At 36.0% G+C, this 22,146-nt stretch overlaps 2 protein-coding genes across 3 annotated transcripts in view; one reads left to right on the top strand and one right to left on the bottom strand.

Moving 5' to 3' along the window:
• Positions 1-22,146, top strand: part of NFXL2 (NF-X1-type zinc finger protein NFXL2) — a 133,489-nt gene that overhangs the window by 7,307 nt on the left and 104,036 nt on the right. The gene's annotated exons all lie outside the window — the stretch shown is intronic.
• LOC149549782 (uncharacterized) lies at positions 17,656-18,711 on the bottom strand. Its single transcript, XM_089794967.1, has 2 exons — positions 18,525-18,711; positions 17,656-18,333 (listed from the first exon to the last, which is right to left on the bottom strand). Exon 2 carries the CDS (start codon positions 18,302-18,304, stop codon positions 17,690-17,692), a length of 615 nt encoding a protein of 204 aa, XP_089651093.1. The 5' UTR covers positions 18,305-18,333; positions 18,525-18,711; the 3' UTR covers positions 17,656-17,689.

The following is a 22,146-nucleotide window of genomic DNA, read 5'->3' as shown; positions in this document are numbered from 1 at the left end:
TCATCTTGAAAATCACCATTTGTTTGCTTGAGACCCGTTTTTAATGGAAATGCCTTTATTATTCACAAATTTATGACATGATTGAACTGTTACTCTTACGAGTGCTTGTAGACTCAGATTAGACTCAGATTTATCCTTCTAAGAGCCCGTGTTTGTATCCTTTACAATCTTGTCCTTGTTTTCTGTCCACATTTTGTGTTTGAGGAATTCATGAGTTGCGAAGTGGCATTTTTTGCTTCCCTTTTTGCATTTTCAGGGCATTCAATAAGGCATTTTCACCTCTGTGAGCATTACCTAGATCCAGTGAGTGCTAAATGTTCCATTTATTCTCATGAGAGATGGATTCATGTGTGAATCATTACTCATGATACATGGGTCAATGAGTTTGACTCAAAAACTACACAGTTAAATCCTAATAGCAATATAATAGTTTGACTTGCTGTGGAAAATATATCCTACTTATCAATTGATGAGCTCAAGGGGCTTTCTAATGAATGGTTCATAAGGCACAACACTTGGTGAAGGTTTTGCAAATGGGGTTGCAAGCAGAGTGGGTTTAACCATGGAGGAAACTCCATAGTTAAGCTACTTGAGCTGGAGTAGTATTGGGATGGGTGACCTCCTGGGAAGTCCCGGTGCTTCACCTCCGTAAACATCAACTAGATCCAATAAGTGCTAAGTGTTTCATTTATTCTCATGAGAGATGGATTCATGTGTGAATCACTACTCATGATACATGGGTCAATGAGTTTGACTCAAAAACTACACAGTTGAATCTTGATAGCAATATCATCATTTTCCATGTGTTTGTTTCAGACTAGGTTGTTCCTGAAGTTAGTGCACTCATTTTTCGTTGGACTTGAGTTGCTTTTAGATTTAATTTTCATTATCTTTTTTTTTGTTTTGGGTTTTGTAAATCATTTTAACACAAGTTCTTTTTGCAAACTTTCTTGTAAACACATTATTTGCAGTCAATAACAAAAGGCCCGATGCTAGTTCATGGTTTCAAAACATAATATCTTCTGGTCATTGAAGAAGAAGAAATGCTAAGAACAAAGTCATTGTAAGGAGAACATCAGGACAGTACCATTTCAGTCAATACAATGGACATTCAAGTGTAATTTCAATAGCATTTGTGACAGCCACAGTGAACATAATGAAAAGTCTTGGGAGAAAATAAAAAAAAGACTTTCAATGTTAAGGAGCAGTTCATACAAATAAACAATGAATAGAGTTTCAAGAATGTCACATGCATTACACCAAACAAGTCATATAGCAGTCATTGTGATTCTTCAGTTACAGAACTCAAACAAAAAGGCAGTGCCAAGGCATTATTCGACCTTCAAGCACAAAAGAGGTGGAGAACGCTTGTATGAAAGCATGGTCAGAGAGTCTAGAAAAGTGGAATCAAATAGTGATGGTGGCACAAGGGACAGTATTTAAGTTTGATAGTCACAAGAGCAAAAAGAGAAGGGCAGAACATTGAAAACCAAGATGACAGGAAGGGTATCTAATCAAACCCAGTGACAGCCATTAGTGGTCAATGTGTTTTATAACAGTGAGAATAAACAATGTTTAATAGCAGTACTATTCAATGACAAGAACAGCAATTATAAAGATGAATAAGTAAGCAAGCATGTTATAATGATAGTGGTAAACAACACGAAGATGGAGATTGACTACTAAAGAGATGTTTTCAGTGACTTACTTCACTATTCTAATCCATTCTAATGACAAAAGGGAGCATGCTTATTCCAAGACTGGTTTGAAGGAGCAGAGCTAATGATAAAGACACATTATATAGAACATGAAAAAATACTGTTGTAAAGATTAGAGATCAAGAGCAGATAAAAACAGTGAAAGAGTATCTCTGATATGTTGTCCTGCATTTTGTCACCACAAAATGTAGGTAACAGTACGAAACTTTTTCAACTTAGTTTCACATTTCTCTGAGTTTAGTTCATTATTTAATTGGTTAGTATTGATCAATCAATCATTTCTAATTGATATAATTAATACTTTTACTGAAGGCTTTCGTCAAGTCTTTTTAATTTTTTTGTTTGTTGAGCCTATGCTTGATTTCGAAGCCTTCAATATCATTTTTCTTGTTTTTGGGTGTGTGTTGGTTAGCCTTTGGTTCTTTGGTTTTACTCAAGTCATTGCTTTTAGTTTCCCCTTCAATTTGATCTATTGTAGGGCTTAATCGGAGTTGGCGATCAAAAGATATGATTATTTTAGTACCCAAAAAGTGGACCTTTTAGGTGCAACTGCAAGAATTAAAAATATCATGTTATATTTTTAAGTTGACATTCACTTTTTGAAAAATATAACATGAATTCATTTTATGTTATGTTTTTAAGTTACTTATCATTTCAGTTTTTCACTTAAAGTAACTATAGTGCACTTTAATAAATTCTTTTCACACAGGGTTCAAAATGGTGAGAGCTTTGGTAGGTGGGAATCTGGTAGACGGAAATTTAGCTGTAGGAATTGATCTTGGCGATGCATGGAATTCGAAAGTGGGGAACTCGATAGGGATTGTTGGGAATTCGGGGATGGGTTTTTATGTTTTGGAGCAGGAAGAAGATAAAGTGCTGCTTGGTTTATGTTCTAGAAGATGTAGTGACACTGATAATATTTATACTGATCCTCTAACCGAGTGTCCTGTCAGATTAGAGACCCAGTACAGGAGGGGAATATTTCGGTGGATGTGGGGAAGGATGCAAAGGGATCACATGTGGAGGAGCAGAAGAAGGATGATTTGGAAACGAGTCAACGTAATTGGTCTTCTTTATTCGGAAGAAAGCCAGTAGGAAAGTCATCTTTTTCTCTTATTACTTCAAAATACTGCTGGGAAAAAGGTGAGTTTCAAAATTTCATCCCAGATATTCTATTTCGACTATGGAGTTTATCCTAGTTTCAAAAGAGGAAATTCAAGGGTTGAGACCTTCGCCTCATCCTCTTATATGTTCTCACGAACAATTTGTGGATGATACCATCTTCCTTGGAAAAGCTAATGTTAGGGAGTTGAGAAACCTAAAAAAGGCACTTAATCTTTACTCCTCTGCTATTGGACAATTGATTAATTGGAACAAGAGCTTTTTATTTTTTATTAACACTCCAATTTTTAGACAAGGAAAGATTGCTAATATTCTTGGGTGCTCTATACCCTTGGGGTTGAGTCCTTCAGAAAGTTTTTGGGAGGATCTTGTTAAGAAATTCAATAAGAAACTGGCTAGGTGGAAAGGTAATATGTTGAGTCAAGTTGGTAAAGTTACTCTCCTCAAAGCCTATCTTCAAAGTATTCCTGTTTATGCTTTGAGCCCCTTTAGGATTCCAACTAAATTTGTTGATGCAATTGATAAAATTCAAAGGATTTTCCTTTGGTTTGGGACAGAGGAAAAGAAGAGAATGACTTTAATTGCATGGGATAAGATTTGTAAACCTAAGCTGGAGGGTGGATTGGGTATAAGATCTGTTAGAAGTATGAATAAAGCATTATTAGCTAAACAAGGATGGAGAGTCTATCATGACAACAAGGAATGGAGTTCTATATGGAAACATAAGTACCTTTATGAGGCTCATTTTTCTGATTTTCTTTCCTACCCTATTGTTCCTTCTTCTTCTGCTATTTGTCATGCGGTTCAGGGAGCTAGACACTTTTTAAATAAAGGATGTAAATGGAAAGTAGGCGATGGGAGCAAGATCAGGTTTTGGGATGATGAATGGCTTTTGGATCACCCTTTGATTGAGGATTTTGAGGATAGGACTTTTGTTGATATAATTAAACAGGTTTATGGTGATTTTGTGGAGAATTACTGGATTCACAGTAAACGGGTTAATATTGCTATGATTAATTATGATTTTTCTAGCATCCAGTTGGCCTTGAATGCTGTTAGCCTTTATCCTCTAAAAGAGGATATTTTGGTTTGGGCGATTGAACCAAGAGGAGTTTTCAAGGTCACTTCTATTTTTAGAACGGAGGACATTGGAAATGCTCCTATGTGGGCTAAAGCATGCATTAGAGGGCTTATTCCTAAAATCAATATCTTTTTTTGGACTATGCTTCAAAACAAAATTTTAACTTTGGATAATTTGCGAAAGGGAGGGGCTTACTTGGTCAATAGATGCTGTCTTTGTAAGATGGTCTTTGAAGATAGGAAGCACCTTTTTTTAAACTGTAGCTTTAGCCAGGATGTATGGAGTCATCTCCTTAACTGCTAGAATTTAGTTTGGGTTCAATATAATAACATTGATCAATGTTTTTAGAGCTAGACATGTCCAACTAAGGATGTTGATATTGGTTTTCTTAGGAAGATTTCTCTCCCTCATCTCTGGTGGGGTATTTGGAAGGAGAGGAACAATAGAATTTTCAGAAATAAGGAGACTCCTGATTGGGTTTTGGGTCAAAATATTATCAGAGCTATCAAAGAGAACTTCAAATCCCAGAAAAAAATGTTAAAGGTACTATGAATGCTAAAGGTACTAAAACAAAATAGGAAGATCAGAGATAGAATGTAAAGTGGAGATCTTCACCTATGAGATGGATCAAAGGTAATTTTGATGGTTCAGCTAAAGAGAATCCGGGAAAAGCCGGATGTAGAGGTATGTTGGGAGACCATTACAGTAGGGTTGTGGATGCAATTGCAGTACCTATAGGCAAGTCTACTAGTCATAAAGTAGAGGCTACGACTGCTTTGTTCACTACGATGATGGCAGTGGAGTCTGGTTTTTGGAATTTTTGGTTGGAAGAAGACTCCCTTAATATTATTAACATGTTGAATAATAAGAGTCCGATAAGTTGGAGTATTGAGGGAAGTATAATGGAAATAAAAGACCTTATGAATAAATTTGATAATGTTTTTATTTTTCATATTTTTCGAGAGGGCAACAAAGCTGTTGACTGGATTGCGAATCAAGTGGTCTATAGGGAAACAAAGTTGAGTTGGCAAGATGACCTAAGCAACGAAGTGGAGCCGACGACAATTGTTAATTATGATATGACACATGTTAGCGAAGGAAAGATCATGCAAGATCGAGGAATTTATTAAGGGAAGTGAGGGGTTTATGGCGATTTTTCTGAGTATCCCTAGGTGGTACCTTTGTATAATTATGGATCGTACTTGGCACATATGCAAGGTTAAAGGTTTCTTGGAGATCAAATACATTTTACTTTCCTTTTTGGTTACCGTTTATCAGACTAGTTGTAGGTGTAGAGCTGAATATGAGATGGGAGGGGAACCAAGAAAGCAAGAGCTGAATAATTGTAAAGAATGGAAGGCGAACTCAGATGTATGGGATATTCTGAAAAAAGGGAAAGTCACAACATATATTGAGAAACTTCAAGGGTCCAAGCCCCACATTATAGAGTCCTTAAAAAATTGGATTAAAGATAGGGTTACGCTGCATGGGGTCACTGTGAAGCTGTCAAAGGAATTTATCGCTGAGATTACAAGTCTTCCAATGGAGGGTCTTAAATTCAGCAATGAGACTGGTATTTTGAATGCGACTTTCAAGAAATTCCCTAAAATTGATGAAGAGGAGAAAAAGCTAGAGAAAAATGACGATTTCTATGACCTGAGCTAGATTAAGGTCATGTGGAGGGATGTTTTATCATGCATTTGTGAGTATTTTATCCTTGATGGTAGAGCTAAGAGAGTCCACAAGTTTCATTTTGTATTCCTAAATCATTTTAGGTATAAAGATAGAATCTCTTTCCTGTTTTATTTGAAATACTCTTTGTTTCAAAGTCTCCAAGCCCATAAGGAGTTACATCCTGTGCTCCATGAGGGCTTAATCTTACTTATTGATAAGTACTGTAAAAGCAAGGCTGTTAAACCCTCTCTGATTGTGGAGAAGAAGCGGGAAGTGACTGGTAATGAACCTCACTCAAAGAAAAAGGTTAAAAGTGAGGAAGGCACTAGTGATAGTAAGAGCACCAAAAAGGGTAACAATCTGGAGATAAAAATGAAAAATGTAGAGGATGTTACGAATTCTGAGAATTTTGTAGAGGATGATAATAAAATGGAAAGGGGGGACCTCAGCTCAAACTTGGAAGGTTATTCTGGGAGCAAAGGCATGTCAACTAGTAAGGATCATGTGGAGGGTAGTAAAGACAGGAAAAAAAAGTCTAATGCAGGGTCTAAAGCTTTAGGGGATGAAGAGGGGAAACAAAGTGGTCACCTTTCCCATCCAAAAAGGAATTCTAGTGAGGAGAAAATGGACATGGACATAGAAAAAAATGAGGGTAAAGTCCTTGTCATGAAAGAGCATAGCCTGAGTAAGGGGAATAAAGAGGGGCTTAATGACAAGTAGGATTCAAACACCGAGATCTAGGTCAATATAGAAAACAAGGATACTACTATTGACACTGCGAATAGGACTGATGAAGGGTGCAGGGATGAGTCTCACCAAGCGAAGTTATCTTTCCTTCATACTGCCAAGCCAAAAGTGGAGGCGTCTCTTCAAGGTGACTCATGGCTCTACAATGAGATCATGGTGCTCAAGAAAAAAGTTGGGGTTATTCAGAAAGAGCTGGACCATGAACGTGCTATGAGAGCCCATCTGGAAAGACAAGTTGGAAACATTCTGGACAAACTTAAGGAGTATGAGCTGGAACTCCAGCAATTAATAAATGATAGTGGTTAGAAAATGGAGTAGGTTACTTCCAGCTTGTGTGCTGCAGCAACCAATCTGGGCAAGAAAAACAATGAGGAGATTATGTCTTTAGATACAGTTGGGGTGAGGAGTCCAGGAGGGTCAAGTAAGAGAACGAGGCAAAGTATGAGGAAAAAGATAATTGAAGCACTTGAGGTTCCTGATTTTGCCACGGTTGATATTATCCAGAGTACTACAGAAGCATGCAAGGAGGTGGAGAAGATCATTAAAGAGCTGTTGTAGGTGCTGGTCATGGTTGCTGGTTCGTGTGGTTTTGCTAGTTTTGTTTTTTATTTTCCAGCTTTTGTTTAAACTTTAGGTTCCAGGTCCTTGTAAATCCTAGGTGTGTTTGGTTTAAACTTGCGGTTTTAGGTCCTTGTAAAACCTAGTTTTTGGTGTTTTTTGATTTACTTTATGTTTTAGGTCCTTGTAAAACCTGGTAGTGCTTAATGTTGATCTTTTGCTTTTGTTAATGGGTTTCGAGTCCCTTCAAAACCTGTTTTTACCTTAATCTAAAACTATAGTGCACTTTATGTTATATTTTTTAGTTGAGTTACTTTTAAATTTTTCACTTAAGTGACTATATTAATTATATAGTTTAATTTAATTTTTGAGTTTTAAATCGAAACATCTTGATTAATATTACTTTTAAGATGATATTTGCACATACTATAGTAACTATACAATGTAATATTATTTATGACCCACTTGAGAAATATTTATTCAAATATTAAATTGACATGTGCTTAATCCATCATTTAAGTTGTGCAAACATGTTTACAAGCACATTTTCATTAAAAATATGCAGTTGCACCTAAAAGGTGCAATTTTGAATGAAAATGTCTTTGAGAACACTTAAAACACGTTATTACATGTATTTTTTTGAAAAACATGCAATAGCACCTAAAAGGTGCATTTCTGTCTAAAGTGCATTTTTGTGCAAAATTTAAAACATGCATATGCACCTAAAAGGTGTGTTTTTTCTTGTGGCTTCCATTGCTAACATGCAATAGCACCCAAAAGGTGTGTTTTTTACAAGGGACTCATTTTTGAAGTTTCTAAAACATGTGTTTGCACCCAAAAGGTACTTTTTGATGAAGAAGCCATTTTTGAAGTTTTTAAAACATGTAATGGCACCTAAAAGGTGTGATTTTTCTTCAAGAGCATGCTTATGCACTTCGAAGCACCCGATTTACACTCAAATGCTTAGATATGATCATGGTATGACTTGAAAATCCCAAGAGGAGAGGTGTTTTTGCATTTCTTGGCATTTCCATGCTATAGATGTTTGATTTCATGCTGAAATTGCTCATTTTATGGTGATTTGCAGTCATGTTTTTGACCAAAAATTTCTAATTTCATGGTGTTATTGATCATGTTTTGGTCCATGAAGGAGTTGATTTGGGGTTTTTAATCCATGTAATTGTTCTTGGGATTACATTTTTGCCCTTCGTTTACCAAAAACGATTCATTTTGGGCAGATTGAAACCACGCTTTTATCCCAAGAATGTCCCAAGAACTTGCATTTATTGAAAACGTTGGAGTTGAGAGGGATTTTAGGGCACGTTTTGGGCATTCTTATTCAAAAATGCCTCATTGGATGCTCATTTCGAATTCATCATTGCAAGGTTGAAGAGGTCCAAGTTTGTTTGAGAATTTGTCAAAGTTGGAATTTCATTCCCTTCATTTTTGGCATATTAATCTTCAAGTAAGTGGACATTTCATATTTTGTTAATTAATTCATGCTTATCTTGTTGATTTGATGCATGTTTTAGCTTGATGTTACACATTTTTTGATATAGATGCCATGTAAAGTGCATTTTCTCTTTAAAATGATGAAAAGTCTCATTTTCTCATACTTTAGTTTTTTTCCCAAATTCCAAATTCAAGTTTGCATATTGAGGTATCTTGCTTATTGACATGTTTGAAGGTATGCATTTTTTTTTGTGCTTGTTTTCGTTGTTTGCTTTCTTGTTTTCTTGTTTTTCTTCATCCCAAGAACTTGAGCATGTTTCACTTTATTCCATCTTCCATCAACACATGCAAATCTTTTCATTCCATTTTCGCCATCACATGTCATAGCACATTGCATCTGTTCCTTTCATATGCAATTACGACATTTACATGTAATTCCCCTTTCCATGTCATAACACATTGCATCTCTTCCTTTGCATGCAATTACATGTAAACTCACCTTTCATCCCCATTTACATGCAATCTCACTTTTCATTCGCAATCGCATGTCACATATCATGTAATTCACTTCTGTGCAATGACATCTTGAAAACACATTTTTGACTTGGTCACTTTTTTAAAGTCAATTTTTTTTCATTTGCATGCATTCCCATGCATTCAAGCTTTCATATCTTAAAGCATATCCATCAATGATCACTTCCACCTCATGTTTCCATCCTCTCAAGTCATATTTCAGCCTTTACATATGTATGTTGTCTCTTTTCAAGATCATCACATTAGATCTTCAAAGTGTCTCATCCATACTCTGAAGCTTTGTTGCTGATTGAGAATCAACGTTTTTATGGAAGCAATATCCTTTGATGATGTGTTCACATTTTGGAATTTTCATGTTGCAGCACAAGCCTCATCAACAAAATCAAAATGCAAAATGAAATATCAATATGAAAGAATTCGCTCATGCAACTCCATCCTCGGTCACATCTATTCTTGATAGTGTGTCAGATACAAAGATTGGGCATGTAGATATGATTGATTTCTTACGAAGGATATAAGTTCCTGCTGGTCATGAAATGAAACACATCAAAAGGAGTGATATTCATTGGGTGTCTTCCTTTCCTATGGCTGCCCTAGAACCGGAATTTGTTCTAGGATGTGCAAAGCATTTTACTCTGAAGTCAAAAACAATCAAGGATGCTGATGGTAATGTTATTATTAGCCTTGGTCCTGAGGTTATTGAACAGATTTTTAAAGTGACAGAGTGCAAAGTGTTTGGATTTGACTAAAGAAACATCTTTGGAGAAATGGAATGCAAATAAGGGAAATTACCATAAATATGTTAATCTATATTGGTTGTATTCCAAGAGAAATAATTTCTCAAGATGGCCTAAAACCATTCATAGATCCAATTTTAAGCCAAAATACAAAGACTTGATTATCCTTCCCAGTAGAATATGCGGTCTCAAGGATTCCAGTGATTTTGAACCATGGATGTATAAGTTCATTTTCCAAATCATTTATAATAAAGAACATATCTCTTGGGGAGAACTTATTGGCACTGCACTTTGTGAGTAGTTACTCAATGTAGGAACATCGACATCGCTCTACATGAATTCTTATCTTGTTTATGTTGCTGCTGCTATGGGATCTTTTTCAGGACTTTCAACCAAAGGAGACTGTTTTCAAGTTCCAATTTGGGAATATTATGATCAGATTACTTTGACTAATAGTAAGTATCACTATAGGAGGGTTCGAGATGCATTTTTTGGACATTTCCTATGCTTATTTGATAAGCGGTTTTCTGTCAAAAGAGTGTTAGATGAGGTTTAGGATAAGGTTAATCAATATGGTTGCATCTTATTCAGTTTCCAACTTTTACTTACATAAGAGTTGGGTATTTCAAAAGAGAACCATATACCTTACCTAGGTATGCTACTGACAGGATCATTCTAATGGAATTGACCAGACAACTCATGGAGGTTAAATCTGATCAACATGCTCTGCATAGACCTGGTTTCGGTATTTCTTTTGCCAAACCCTTGGTGATCGGTCATTATATGATCAATTCTGTACACAAAGCAAAGGCCATGGAAGTAAACTTAAGTTGATTACATTGAAGAAGTGCAAAGCTAGATTTGATTTTGATTACAGAGAGATGAATTCAAAAATCAAGAGAGCATTTACTCATGTCCATCGTATAGAAGATATTTGGATAGACATGTGGCCGGAGTTGGATATAATGAAAATGGACTATTGTAGGTTGACTTTGCAGCAAATCATTGATCTTAGTATGCTCGAGATCACATTTGATTTCCAAATTGAAGATGATGGTAATATTCTTGATCCAAAATAGCATCAGGCTGGTTTTGATAAATGATGCCCTTTCCCTATTCAATAGCAGCAAAAATAGGTACTTCTATCCTTGATCGATTTCAGTCTATTCTGGCAAACACCAACAAGTGGTTGAAAATCAAAGGTCTTAAAAGTGTCAATCCAAAGTTGGGTTTGGATTGTGGAAGTTTTGGTCCTCCTGGAAGGAAGTCACAATTAGGAATTGCAGGTAAAGATGGTGCATCTTCTTTTATTATAAAGAAATCCCTCAAATTCAAATTGAAAGGTGGAAAGGGATTTAAATTATCTTAGGCACCTAAATAAGTTCAAGAGCTAGAAGGAGAATTTGATGGACTTGATGAAGAAGATGAGGAGGAAGGAGAAGTCATGATCATATCTCCTCCAAGGCCTACACAAACTCAGGGACCATCTATGCAGGAAACACCTTTTTTGGGTACGATAGATGATGATGTGGATTCATTTTCCACTATTTTCACACCTTCCATCCTGACCTTAGAAGTAAATACATCGGCTCTTCCTATATCTTCAGCGACTCCTCTTAGTTTAACAATTGAACAATGTGAAAATTTAGGGAATGTGTTTGAGGATTTTCCAACTCTTACAGAAGGTCAAGTTTCTCAACTTGATACATCCCTAACTGGTTCTGAGTTATTCATGATAGAATCCACCTATCATGCACCTATGGATTCAGCTGTGCAAATTGAATCTTGCTCGGTCACAATAGAGATACAATCAGAATCAATGCCAATGGTCTCCACTGTACTTGCTTCCATAGATGAAAATTTCAGTTTGTCTGCATGGTTGTGCAAGATTACAGTAAAGAGAAGAAAGGTTGTCGTATCCCCAGATGACCTTCCTATTAAGAAAACTAAGTCCAAATCTTTGAAAGATAAGATTGTTTTAATAATCTTGGTTGACTCTAAAAAGACCAAGTTTGTAGAAATTGTTGAGCTACTGGTGAACAAGCCAGTTGAAGAACTTACTTGTTCCGATTACAAATTCACCAAGGTAGAAATTGGAAAGCAGTCACAAGTGGGTTGCTTACAAGATGCTCAAGACGCACTTGCTAATGTGTCAAAGAGCAATCATGAATTATGGGAAAAGAAAAATCAGCTCAAGTAGGAGGTTACTCGCTTAAATGAGGTTATTCAACAACAATCCTCACAACATGTAGTTGTTGTATTTCAAACACCTAAAGAGAGAAGGATAGTAGAAGATGTAAAGTCTTGGATGGGAGAAGTCATTTCTGAAGGACTACAAGCGATTCAAATACCATCAAAGTTCTTGGACGTATAAAAAATGTTGAAGAAATGATACATGATTTGACTGCATCTCTGGCTTAGGAGGTTGATACTTTGAAAGAAATTTTGAATGATTGGGATGAGATTGCTAAATCTGATCTAGATGCCATGGTTATGTGTGACGTTCTTCCATCTTGTGAAATGTTCTACAGATGTCATGGACTCATGGGTTACAAGGAAGAGACACTAAGAAAGCTCGTAACTAAGTTGCAGGTTAATTTAGAAGATTGTTAGGCAATGGAAGTTGGGATCACGTGTGACTTGGAACAAATGGGATGCCAAATTCTTGATGAACATGGTAATTTGGTTGTAGTTGAAAGGATAAATTTAGAATATACAATCAGGATCAATGTTGATTTAGATTCTGAAGATTTTGGTTCTCATACAATGAACAAGTTTGCATTGTATAAATCTTTAGCAAAGCACTTACAAGATTCTTTGTCAGCAAATTCCAAGATTGTGAAATCAGCATATGCCGATGCAGTAAGAATAAAAGCCATATCAAAGACAATGGAGATTTTTCATCTTCCTATAGTGCGTGATGTCATCATCAAACTCAAGGCACTAAAGAACAATTTTTAAGATTGTTATTTTGTTTTTATGTTTGTAGATCAAAGAGGATGTATTGCATGAAATTATGAAATTGCACGTAATACGAGTTGCATGTGTAATGACATGTAATCCAATAATTTCTCTTTTAGTTAGACTAGGTCAAAGTTGGCTAAGTTGCTCCCACTTTTTCCTCCATCTTTTTCTCAACTCCTTTGCCTATATAAACGAGTGTTCTCTTATTGTAAAATCTATCTTTTATTGTATGCAAGAGAGCTCTGGAGAAATTTTGCAAGCATAACTTTGATTGTCTAGTGCCATTTTGAAAGAAAAGTGAATACAAAGAATCAGTTGAGACTGAACTTTGATTGAGTGAAATTGTTACTTGTGCAAGTTAGAAGCTTTGATTGTGATTTACATTTCTTATTTTTGATTCACGTGTTGTTTTGCATTCTTGATAATTGAGTTTAAAAAGAATTAAAAGCAACTGGATCCAAAGCTTTTACTGGTGTGGTTGTAGAGATATATAGACTAGAAGCTTTGTCTGTAGTTTATATCTCTTTTTTGATTCACAAAATAGTTAGGATATCTTTGCTTCTGGAAGTCTTTGTGCCCCAATAGTAAAGCTTATTCATATAGAATAGATTATGACTGGACTTAGAGCCAAATCGGTACACTTTCAACTAACATTTGTTGATTTATCGGTACCATCATTTCCAGCTATTAGATAGGAGTATAGTTAGAGATTTCATCTTGCCCATTACTTGCTCCATGGGTAAGTGGATTCTTTCCTAAGAGGAAAGAATATTGGTAACACTCCTTTACAAAATCTCTCAACTTCTTGCTTACCTTGAGTTAATCCAAGGAACGCTGAGAAGGGGGAGCCTTCCTGTTAAGGTAGGAGAGACTCTGTCAAACACGTTGTGGTTGGTCATCCTATTTTGTGACTAGAGTTTACCCAAAACTGTTGGTTGCAAAATATCCACCCAACATAATGGCATTTGATCTCCAAGACAATGCTGCAATGCAAAGGACAAGAAAGAGCAGTAACATGTAGGATGGATTGAAATAGATTGTTACCAACTGCTCAAATATGATGAAGACTGCAATACCATTGAAGAATACTGCCACCTCAATGTTCATAGTCAAAGGGCATTAAATTGTTTTCAAAATAGAAAAAGGTCATTTTGAACAAAGGGTGCTGGTCAAATGAAACTCTGATAGATGAGTGCATTGTCATAGAATGCTTTCAAGACAGAGATATCAATGATCTATGACGTTCTCAATTTTCAGGCTTCTTGCCTCAAACTTGCAAAGAAATTCCCCAAAAGAACCAATACTACCTCACTAGAGGATGAGATAGGAGTTCATTAACAAGGAGTTTGCAAGAATAATCAAGGATGCAAGTGGTTGTCTTGAGATTAAATGTGTTCACCAAGTGCGGATTCCGCAAAGTGCCAAGTATCCTATAGTAGTATGAAAATTTGATAGAGGATGATGCAAATAGAATTGTGTCTTCAAACACTTAGATTAGTTTCATTTGTGCACTTATTGTTTCATTTTGACAAATCACATGTAGAGCGACAAATTGTAATTGCAGGCAATCATATCTCTTGCAAACTTGTAATTACATGTAAACACATCGCAAGTTGAAATACAATGGGACTCACAATGTTGAATAGTTAACTGCAATTAGTTGTGGAATAAGTCTTAAATAGTTGGACTTTCCCACTTTTTTCTCTCAACCCCTTTCTTTTAAATAAGAGAGGGTACACATTGTATTTTTTTTTTTTGGGAAATGCAACAAATTTTGTCAGTGTGTATTCACTCTTTAGACTTTGAGCTTAGATGTAAATCAAATTGCTTTCAGTAAAAGAGGTAGGTTGGTTTGAGACTTTGTGCTAACTCAAGTTGTCATGTGATTACATTTTTTGGATTTGATTATAAGTTTTGCTGTATTGTTCAAAAGGAATTTAAATTCAATCTTGCAGACTTTGAGCTACTTTTCAAGTTTGTAGTTAGTGTAGAATGCTGAAGCAAGGAAATAACTTGTAGATTGTGTTGCTTCATTTTTTGCATTTGTGCATATAAGGTGAAGGACATGTTGGGGACTTTGAGTTTCATGTAGGTTTCATCTAGTGTTTATTGAGGACGCACCCCCTTGCAACGCTGTGATATTGTTCCCAAGTCCCCAGTGGGATCGCTTGTCAGCGCTGCTTGAGGCTTGACCTTTGGAGGGATGATTAAAGGCTTTCCTTCACTACATTTTGGCATTTTGTACTTGTTTTGATATCATGCTACACTATTTAGTATTTTACTTCTTAATAGTCTTATACATTTATTCATAACTAGCATTAAGTACCATATATTTAACAAAGTAACGTGAATCGGAATCGGCAAGGCCGAATCGAATCGTGAATCGGCAATGAATCGGCGATGAATTGGCAAATTTGAAAAAACCCTTTAAATTTAAAGATTTTAACAATTTAAAACTTATTTCATACACCCTTTACTGAATATATCTTAAACACACTATAACATCATCAAATAGAAGTTAAAACTTAACATACATAAACATGGAAGTTTGGAACATAAAATCCATCACATAAGTAGCTATGTTATCTAAAATGTAAATTGTAGGCTAGCTGAAGTAAATAGAAATCAAATGATCATAATAATTTAAATCATAGAATGTATGTAAGATGATCCATAAGACATCAAATCATAAATGTATGTAAGAATCTAAGATGAAGATCCATGAAAGTTTGAAACATATGTCTATCAATGATTCAGTATCAATATTTGTAAACAAAATATAAAAACAAGGCTCTAGCTCAAGCCTCAAACTCATAGTCATCATCATCCTCAACATCATCCTCAAGCTCGGTTGCAGCCTCAACCTCAGTCTCTGAGTATCCAGTCTGGCTAGTAGCAAGGCGTCTAATGTAGGTCCTAGAGGACTGCCGAGCCATATCTCTCGCATGGAAGATGGGCTCACAAACGTCGCTAGGGCCTGTGCCTGTGCATGCATGTGTGCGTCTACCAATGCCTGAAGAACGTGCTCTAGCTGCCTCAGCCTCTATATCCACCTGGTCAACCCACGTACGGTCTTCCTCAGTGAAGACTGGATCCACAACCTCTGTGAGCCACTCTGATTCTGGATCAATCTCCTCTGGAATGATTGGAGAGGAGTCAGTGTCCAAAATCTGTTTGATCCTAAGACAGAGGTTGTAATGAACAAAGACAAGATCATTCAACTTTTGCACTATCAACCTGTTTCTCCTCTTCGAATGGATGTGCTCAAACATGGACCAACTGCGCTCACATCCAGAAGCATTGCTTAGCTGACTCAGAATACGGATGGCAATTTTTTGAAGTTTTGGGGTTGTGGCCTCAAACATTTGCCACCATCTATTTGAAATAAGGGAAAATAGAAACAATTAGTCTCATTTACAAATTACAAGTTAACTCTAAAATTACATAATCAACTTTAAGTTTAGAATCTAGATTCATGAACATTGAATATATTATTTAATTTTTACCTAGCTATAGTGTTGTCTAAGCATTTATGGCCATCTTGCCAGAGAAAAGTGGCCCCTCTTTATTGTTGAACTGGTCTAGCTCAACAATCGCAGCAACGCTATCTTCATTGCTCCTCAACCTCTGAATCACTATGTATAAGCCAGTGAGAACCTCCGCATTTGCCTTGAATTCAGGATGGAAACGAAATGCCAGATTCAGATAGTAAGCTGCTGCATGGATGGGTTGATGGAGCTGATTCTGCCATCTCCTATCGATGATGTCCCAAATAGGGCCATACCTCTCCTGCACTCCTGCATATTGGGCTCTGATGGCCTCCTTGGCCCTATCCATGCCCTCATAAATGTAGCCCATAGAGGGCTTCTCCCCATCAGTAGTTCGTAACAAAGCTACAAGGGGCTTAGTGACCTACATATAAAGTAAAACAAAAAATTTGAGTCAAAACTTAAATATAAAATAATATAACTTAAAGTAAAAGTTAAATACTAAATGTTAAATTGCAATAAATTTACTTTAAGGATTTCTCTAGCGGGTTTCCAAAAACCATCCTCATCAGATATGCAATCCACCACATCTATCTCTGTAGTGGTCGTAGCATAGGAAGAGGAAATCCACTCTCGCCCAACAAACATGCTCCTCAATTAATCCCTTGATGTCAACTAGGACTGCAGGGTGATGAAATTCGAGGCAAATCTCGTGATACTTGGGCGAGCTAACTCCTTGCCTTCTGTGTACTTCCTCATTGTGCTAAGGACAAATGAATGATTATAAATGAATTTGCATATGTTTTTTGCCCTTTCCACACATGACTTGACAAACTCAAGTTTTCCAATTTCCTCCAACATGAGGTCAATGCAGTGTGCCGCACAAGGGGACCAAAATATGGTGGGGTGCCTCTCCATCAAAAGTTTACCTACAACAATTTTAAGTCAATTAGAAATTCAAATTTCAAAATTCAAATAAATTTATTTTCAAAACTTGAAAAGTTAAAAGTTAACCTGTAGCAACATAACTTGCTGCATTATCCGTCACCACCTGGATCACATTTTGTTCCCCCACCTCTGTTATGACTTCCTCAATAGCCTCACATAAGTATGTGGCATTTTTTACATGTGCGGAAGCATCAATGGATTTGATGAACATGGTATATTCTACAAGTAACAAAACAACGAATTATAATATTAAATGGATCATCAACAAATCAAAATTTACAATTATGTATGTAGGAAAGTAGAATGATCAATCGCCTCTATAGGATACAAGAAAATTGAGGAGTGTTCTATTCCTCCTATTTGTCCAACCATCAGTCAAGATGGTGCAACCCTTTGCAATCCACTCCTTTCGGTTCTCCTTGAGCTCAGCTCTCATGTCCTCTACCATCTCATCCAAGAGGTATCCGCTCAACTCAGCGTCAGTTGAGGCTTTAAACCCTGGACCACAAATAGCAACTGCATCTATCATGTTCTGCCAATAAGGAGCCTTGTCACAAATAAAAATTTAGATGTCAAAGACTCAAATTATAAAACAAGTAGATATAATTAAAGTTTTACTTTTACTTTTAATTTTAACTTTAAAGAAAACAAAGAAAAAAGAATCAATTACCTGGCTGCAATAAATGGAATGTTGCAAAAGTACCAAAATTTGCATATCTCCTTTCTGGCAGCATCATGAATCTCCTTGTTCAAACCCATGCCCTCAAGCGTGGGTTGGGAATCAGGAGTAGTGCGGGGCACAAAGTAACTATTCATTTTGTTTTTCCGCACTCTAGGCTGCAATAGGTTGGTGTGGGACTCTGTTTCAGTATGTGACAGACTAGCACTAGCACTAGCACGAGCAGAAGAACTAGGATAAAAGGGAGGCCTAGAAGAACCCTCTCCAACACAACTTACGGATGCGGAAGCTGATGCAAATGCAGATGCAGATGTGGATGCGGGAACGTGGGAGCCAATACCCCTTAACCCTTCAAGTTGCATTTTCTTATTTGCTTTGTCTTTTTCAATTTTTTCTAATGCCATTAAGCAAGTGTCTTTTGCCTCAGGAGTTTGGTGAGTGCAAACTATAACATCGTGTCCAAGTATAGTAACAATGTGGTATTTCAATCTATAAATACCTCTGGAAGTTTTTTTTTCTGTACAAAACATACATTTTGTTTGATATTTGGTTCTTCCAGGGAACTCTTCGTTATATTTCCAACATTCATCTTTTTTACCCATTGCGAATTTGCGAAAAATGAGAGCAAAGGCTACTGCAATAATTTTTTTAATGTTAAATATCAAAGTTTGAAGCTAATAAAAGCTACAAAACAACAAACCCTAGTTTACAACTTAGTAAAAATAAAGAACATTCAAGATTTAAACTAATAATCTTGAAAACAATAAAAATTTAACAAAAAATGCATAATACACTAACATGCAAGAAAAAATGAGCACTTACCTCTTGCAAATGAGTTGAGGAGTGTTGATATTGGCTCCTTAATGCTCCCAATGCAATTGATGGGCTCCCCAAATGGCTTGCTGATCTCTTTGGTGCTCTTCCTTCTTGCCAGTTAGAAACCTATGGCTTTTCTTTTCTCTTCTTCTCTCTCACTTTTCCTCTCTTCTACTCATGCTTAACAAATAGAAGGCCCTTTGTTTCCTTGTCCCAAAAACTTTTCCCCCCGTTTCGATGTCACTCCATTTTCGACGACAGTTTATCTATGCTTTCATCCTTGTCCTTGAATCCACAAAAGGAGTCATGGAAAGACTTTGAGCTTGCACGAGCCTCTTGTTTTCAACTTCGTTGAATTGTACTTAAGTTATTGTTTTAAAGATAGAAATGTGTATTCTAAAATAAGAGAATTCGATGCAAGAACACCTTATTTGAAAGAAGAGGGTATGGTGAAAGTAACCCTATAGTGCACATAATCTTAGGGTTTAGTTTATTATTAGCCATTCTTAGTAACAATACACAAGGGAGCCTTCCCTTAATTAGGAGAGATTGTGTCTCACATGTTGGGATTGGAACTGCTATTTTGTAGTTGATCCTTAAAACCATTAGTTGCAAAATATCCACCTTGCAAATTGGATGAATTTTCATTGGTAGAATACTAAAAACCAATAGTTTACCCAAAATTAATCTCTCTCTCTCTGTGTCTATTTCTTTATGTGTGAATATTTATTTGGTTTAGTGAGTTTGTGTGCCTTGCATTGCATTTATTTTATTCCCATTATTATTCATGTATGTAGTTTTAGTTCAAACATTCATGAAATTAGAATTTTATTTTGATTCCATTATAAGATATTGTTAATCTTGACTAATGCAAATATCACATGACCATTTTCAAAAGTGTAGAATCAGTTCTTCGTAGTTGATAGCTTGCAATATACCTATCTTGGAGACTTGTAAGGTGTATGTTCTGTTTGCCAAATAGTTCAATCTTAAAGTCTACAAAAGGAAGTGTCCTTGTTAGGAATTAGCTGTTACAACAAGAAACTTACATTGAGTGCATAAAAACAATGAGAAGACATAAGAAGCATGGAATGTGGGCACATATGCAAAAAGAAAAGCCAAATGCATAACATGGAGATAACATCCGATGAAGAAACAGAGGAAAATTGTAGCAAGGAGACAAGGTATGAAGATGAAGAGGATGGGACCTAGGCCACTAATGTAGGCTGCATTGAAGGACAAAGGGTAATTACACCAGTGAATAGTGGAGAATCTCACATTTTCATTAATAAAGATTAGTTGCTAAGATGAAGCTGAGAACCAAGAACATTGAACAATTCACTGCAACTACAACCATAGGTTCTCTGTGTTGACGATTGTAGCTGTGAAAGAGATCTTGATCTCTAGAAATATGGACGTTATTACCGTTATGGTCACTTTCAATTGAAAAAGACACTTCTGTTTAAATTATAATATTAAATGTAATGACATGGATCTTGATCTCTAGAAATATGGACGTTATTACCGTTATGGTCACCTTCAGTTGAATAAGACACTTATGTTTAAATTATAATATTAAATGTAATGACATGTCATTCAACATGTGCTTAGGCATGGAAATTCGAAGAATTGTATTTGGAATTGTAATAAAGAAATTGGAGAGACCTTCGGTTGGAATGTGAAGATTCTCTCCTTAAGTTATATATATATTGCATCAAGCGATAGGCATTGTACACTTGAATTTTTATCATCAATAAAGAAGATCTTGTTGTGTTGCTTGGTTTTTCCCTTTATTCTGGGGGGTTTTCCTAGGCTATTTTTAGTGTTTATTGTTTCAATTTTGGCCCTTTCCTATTGTTGTTTATCTTCATTGATTTCTGAGCCCTATTTTTAACATGGTATCAGAGCCAAGTCGATAACAACAATAAAATGAATCTAAAGCTAAATGCTTTTTATTATTTTTATGATATTTTGTGAGAAAATTTCATGTATTTGTGATTGCTATGACTGCTGTCTTTATGCCTCAATCATCACCGCCTAATGTATCGACAGTGTATGAGTATTGTGTATGAGTTGTTAAAGACTTTTAAATATTTGGATTTTGGATTCATCCTATCTTTCGATGGTTGAGTTTTCTGGTTCTTTATTGAAATAGTTGAGTGCATACGGGCATCGATTCTTTGTGGCATTTTTCAAATACTCTGGTTTTATCGTTCTTTGAAGAGTCTCATCTCTTTCGTCGTTTTGATATCCCGTGCATCATGTGCTCATGTCAATTGTGATTTGTGATCTCTTGTTACTCTACTCTTGGCATATGATTGTCTGAAGTTCACATTCGTGTAAATATCTGTAAGGATTAAGTTTGGATGCTCTCCAAATGGTGTATCCGTTCTCTCCATTGCCTTGGAATAATCGTTTGGAGTTCATGCAGTACCAGTGCAATGTTTTGATTAATGTTCTTATCTGCTCGTATTTGCATATTCAGTGGCTCTCTCCAATGTTTTTTTTTGGCTTGCTCTTCATAGGTCATGGCTTTGCATTTATGTTTTCTTTATGCGTTTGCATATGTTTGTTGGGCTGACTTATCGCATATTTATGTTCTTGTCGTTTCATAAGGAATTTTCTTGGAACTCGTTTCTTTGAAATTGGTTCATATAATTTATTGTTTATCTGTTGTTTCAACTTCTTTCTTGTAACCATGCTCATTTATTCTTTCATTGGAATATCTTGTGGAATGAGTCGTTTTGTGGAGGAAGATCTCGGTGTGCAGACTTTTTCATATGTTTCTCCTTGAGTAGTTTATCCTGTGTTCCTTGTGAATGTCTTTTATTGGGTGCTAGCCATAAGCGTTGTTTAAAATATATGGAGTGGAATCATTGAAGGATCAAAACTTTTAGATAAAGCCACTCTCAAAGTTTTCGATGACTTTTTTGCTTATAGATCAAAAGGCTTCAGATGCAACATCTCAAGATTTTTTAATCTAGTGACTATCGAAGAAAATGATAGACGATCTCACACAAAGAGAAAGAGAATTTAGGAAGTGAATAAAACAAAAGTCCAGGCGGATCACACGACAAAGGAACTTCAGGAAGAAGTTGCCAGGATTCGAGGTTTATTTCAAAGGTGGAACATATAGGTCAAGCCATTCCTGGATGGATACTTGAAGAAGCCATTTTTGGAAATGAAAGGACTGCCCTAGTTGAAAGAAGAATCACTTGGATTATGCATTTGGGATTATAATGGAGTTTGCGAAGAAATATATTGAAGAAGATAAATATCTATTGATGTTATGCATGGTGTCTTCTTGCAATTTATATCTGAGTTGTCCTTTTATTTGGAATAGTGAATATTCTAATATTGATTTGTGTTAGAATTGATATTATAAGTCATTAATAGCTACTTTTGCTGTAGGAGAAAAGCAATGATTATAAGGGAGATGTTTGAGCTTCAGAGGGAGGCTTAATAATTTAGAGGGAGTTCTTATGGAATCCCCATCACTCTTATGTATGCTTGTGATGTTTGTAAGATTTGAGACCTACATGGAACTAACTCTTATTTTATTATACCTATTCTTGTGTGAATAAATGAGATTGTAAAATCAGCTACAATAACTCTTTCACTAAGCAAT

The sequence above is a fragment of the Cupressus sempervirens genome, chromosome 7 (assembly GCF_028749045.1).
Source record: "Cupressus sempervirens isolate cs-2001-9-10 chromosome 7, ASM2874904v1, whole genome shotgun sequence".
NCBI classification, from domain to species: Eukaryota; Viridiplantae; Streptophyta; class Pinopsida; order Cupressales; family Cupressaceae; genus Cupressus; species Cupressus sempervirens.
Note: the sequence above shows the minus strand (reverse complement) of the source record. Positions and strands in the feature narration are given on the sequence as shown.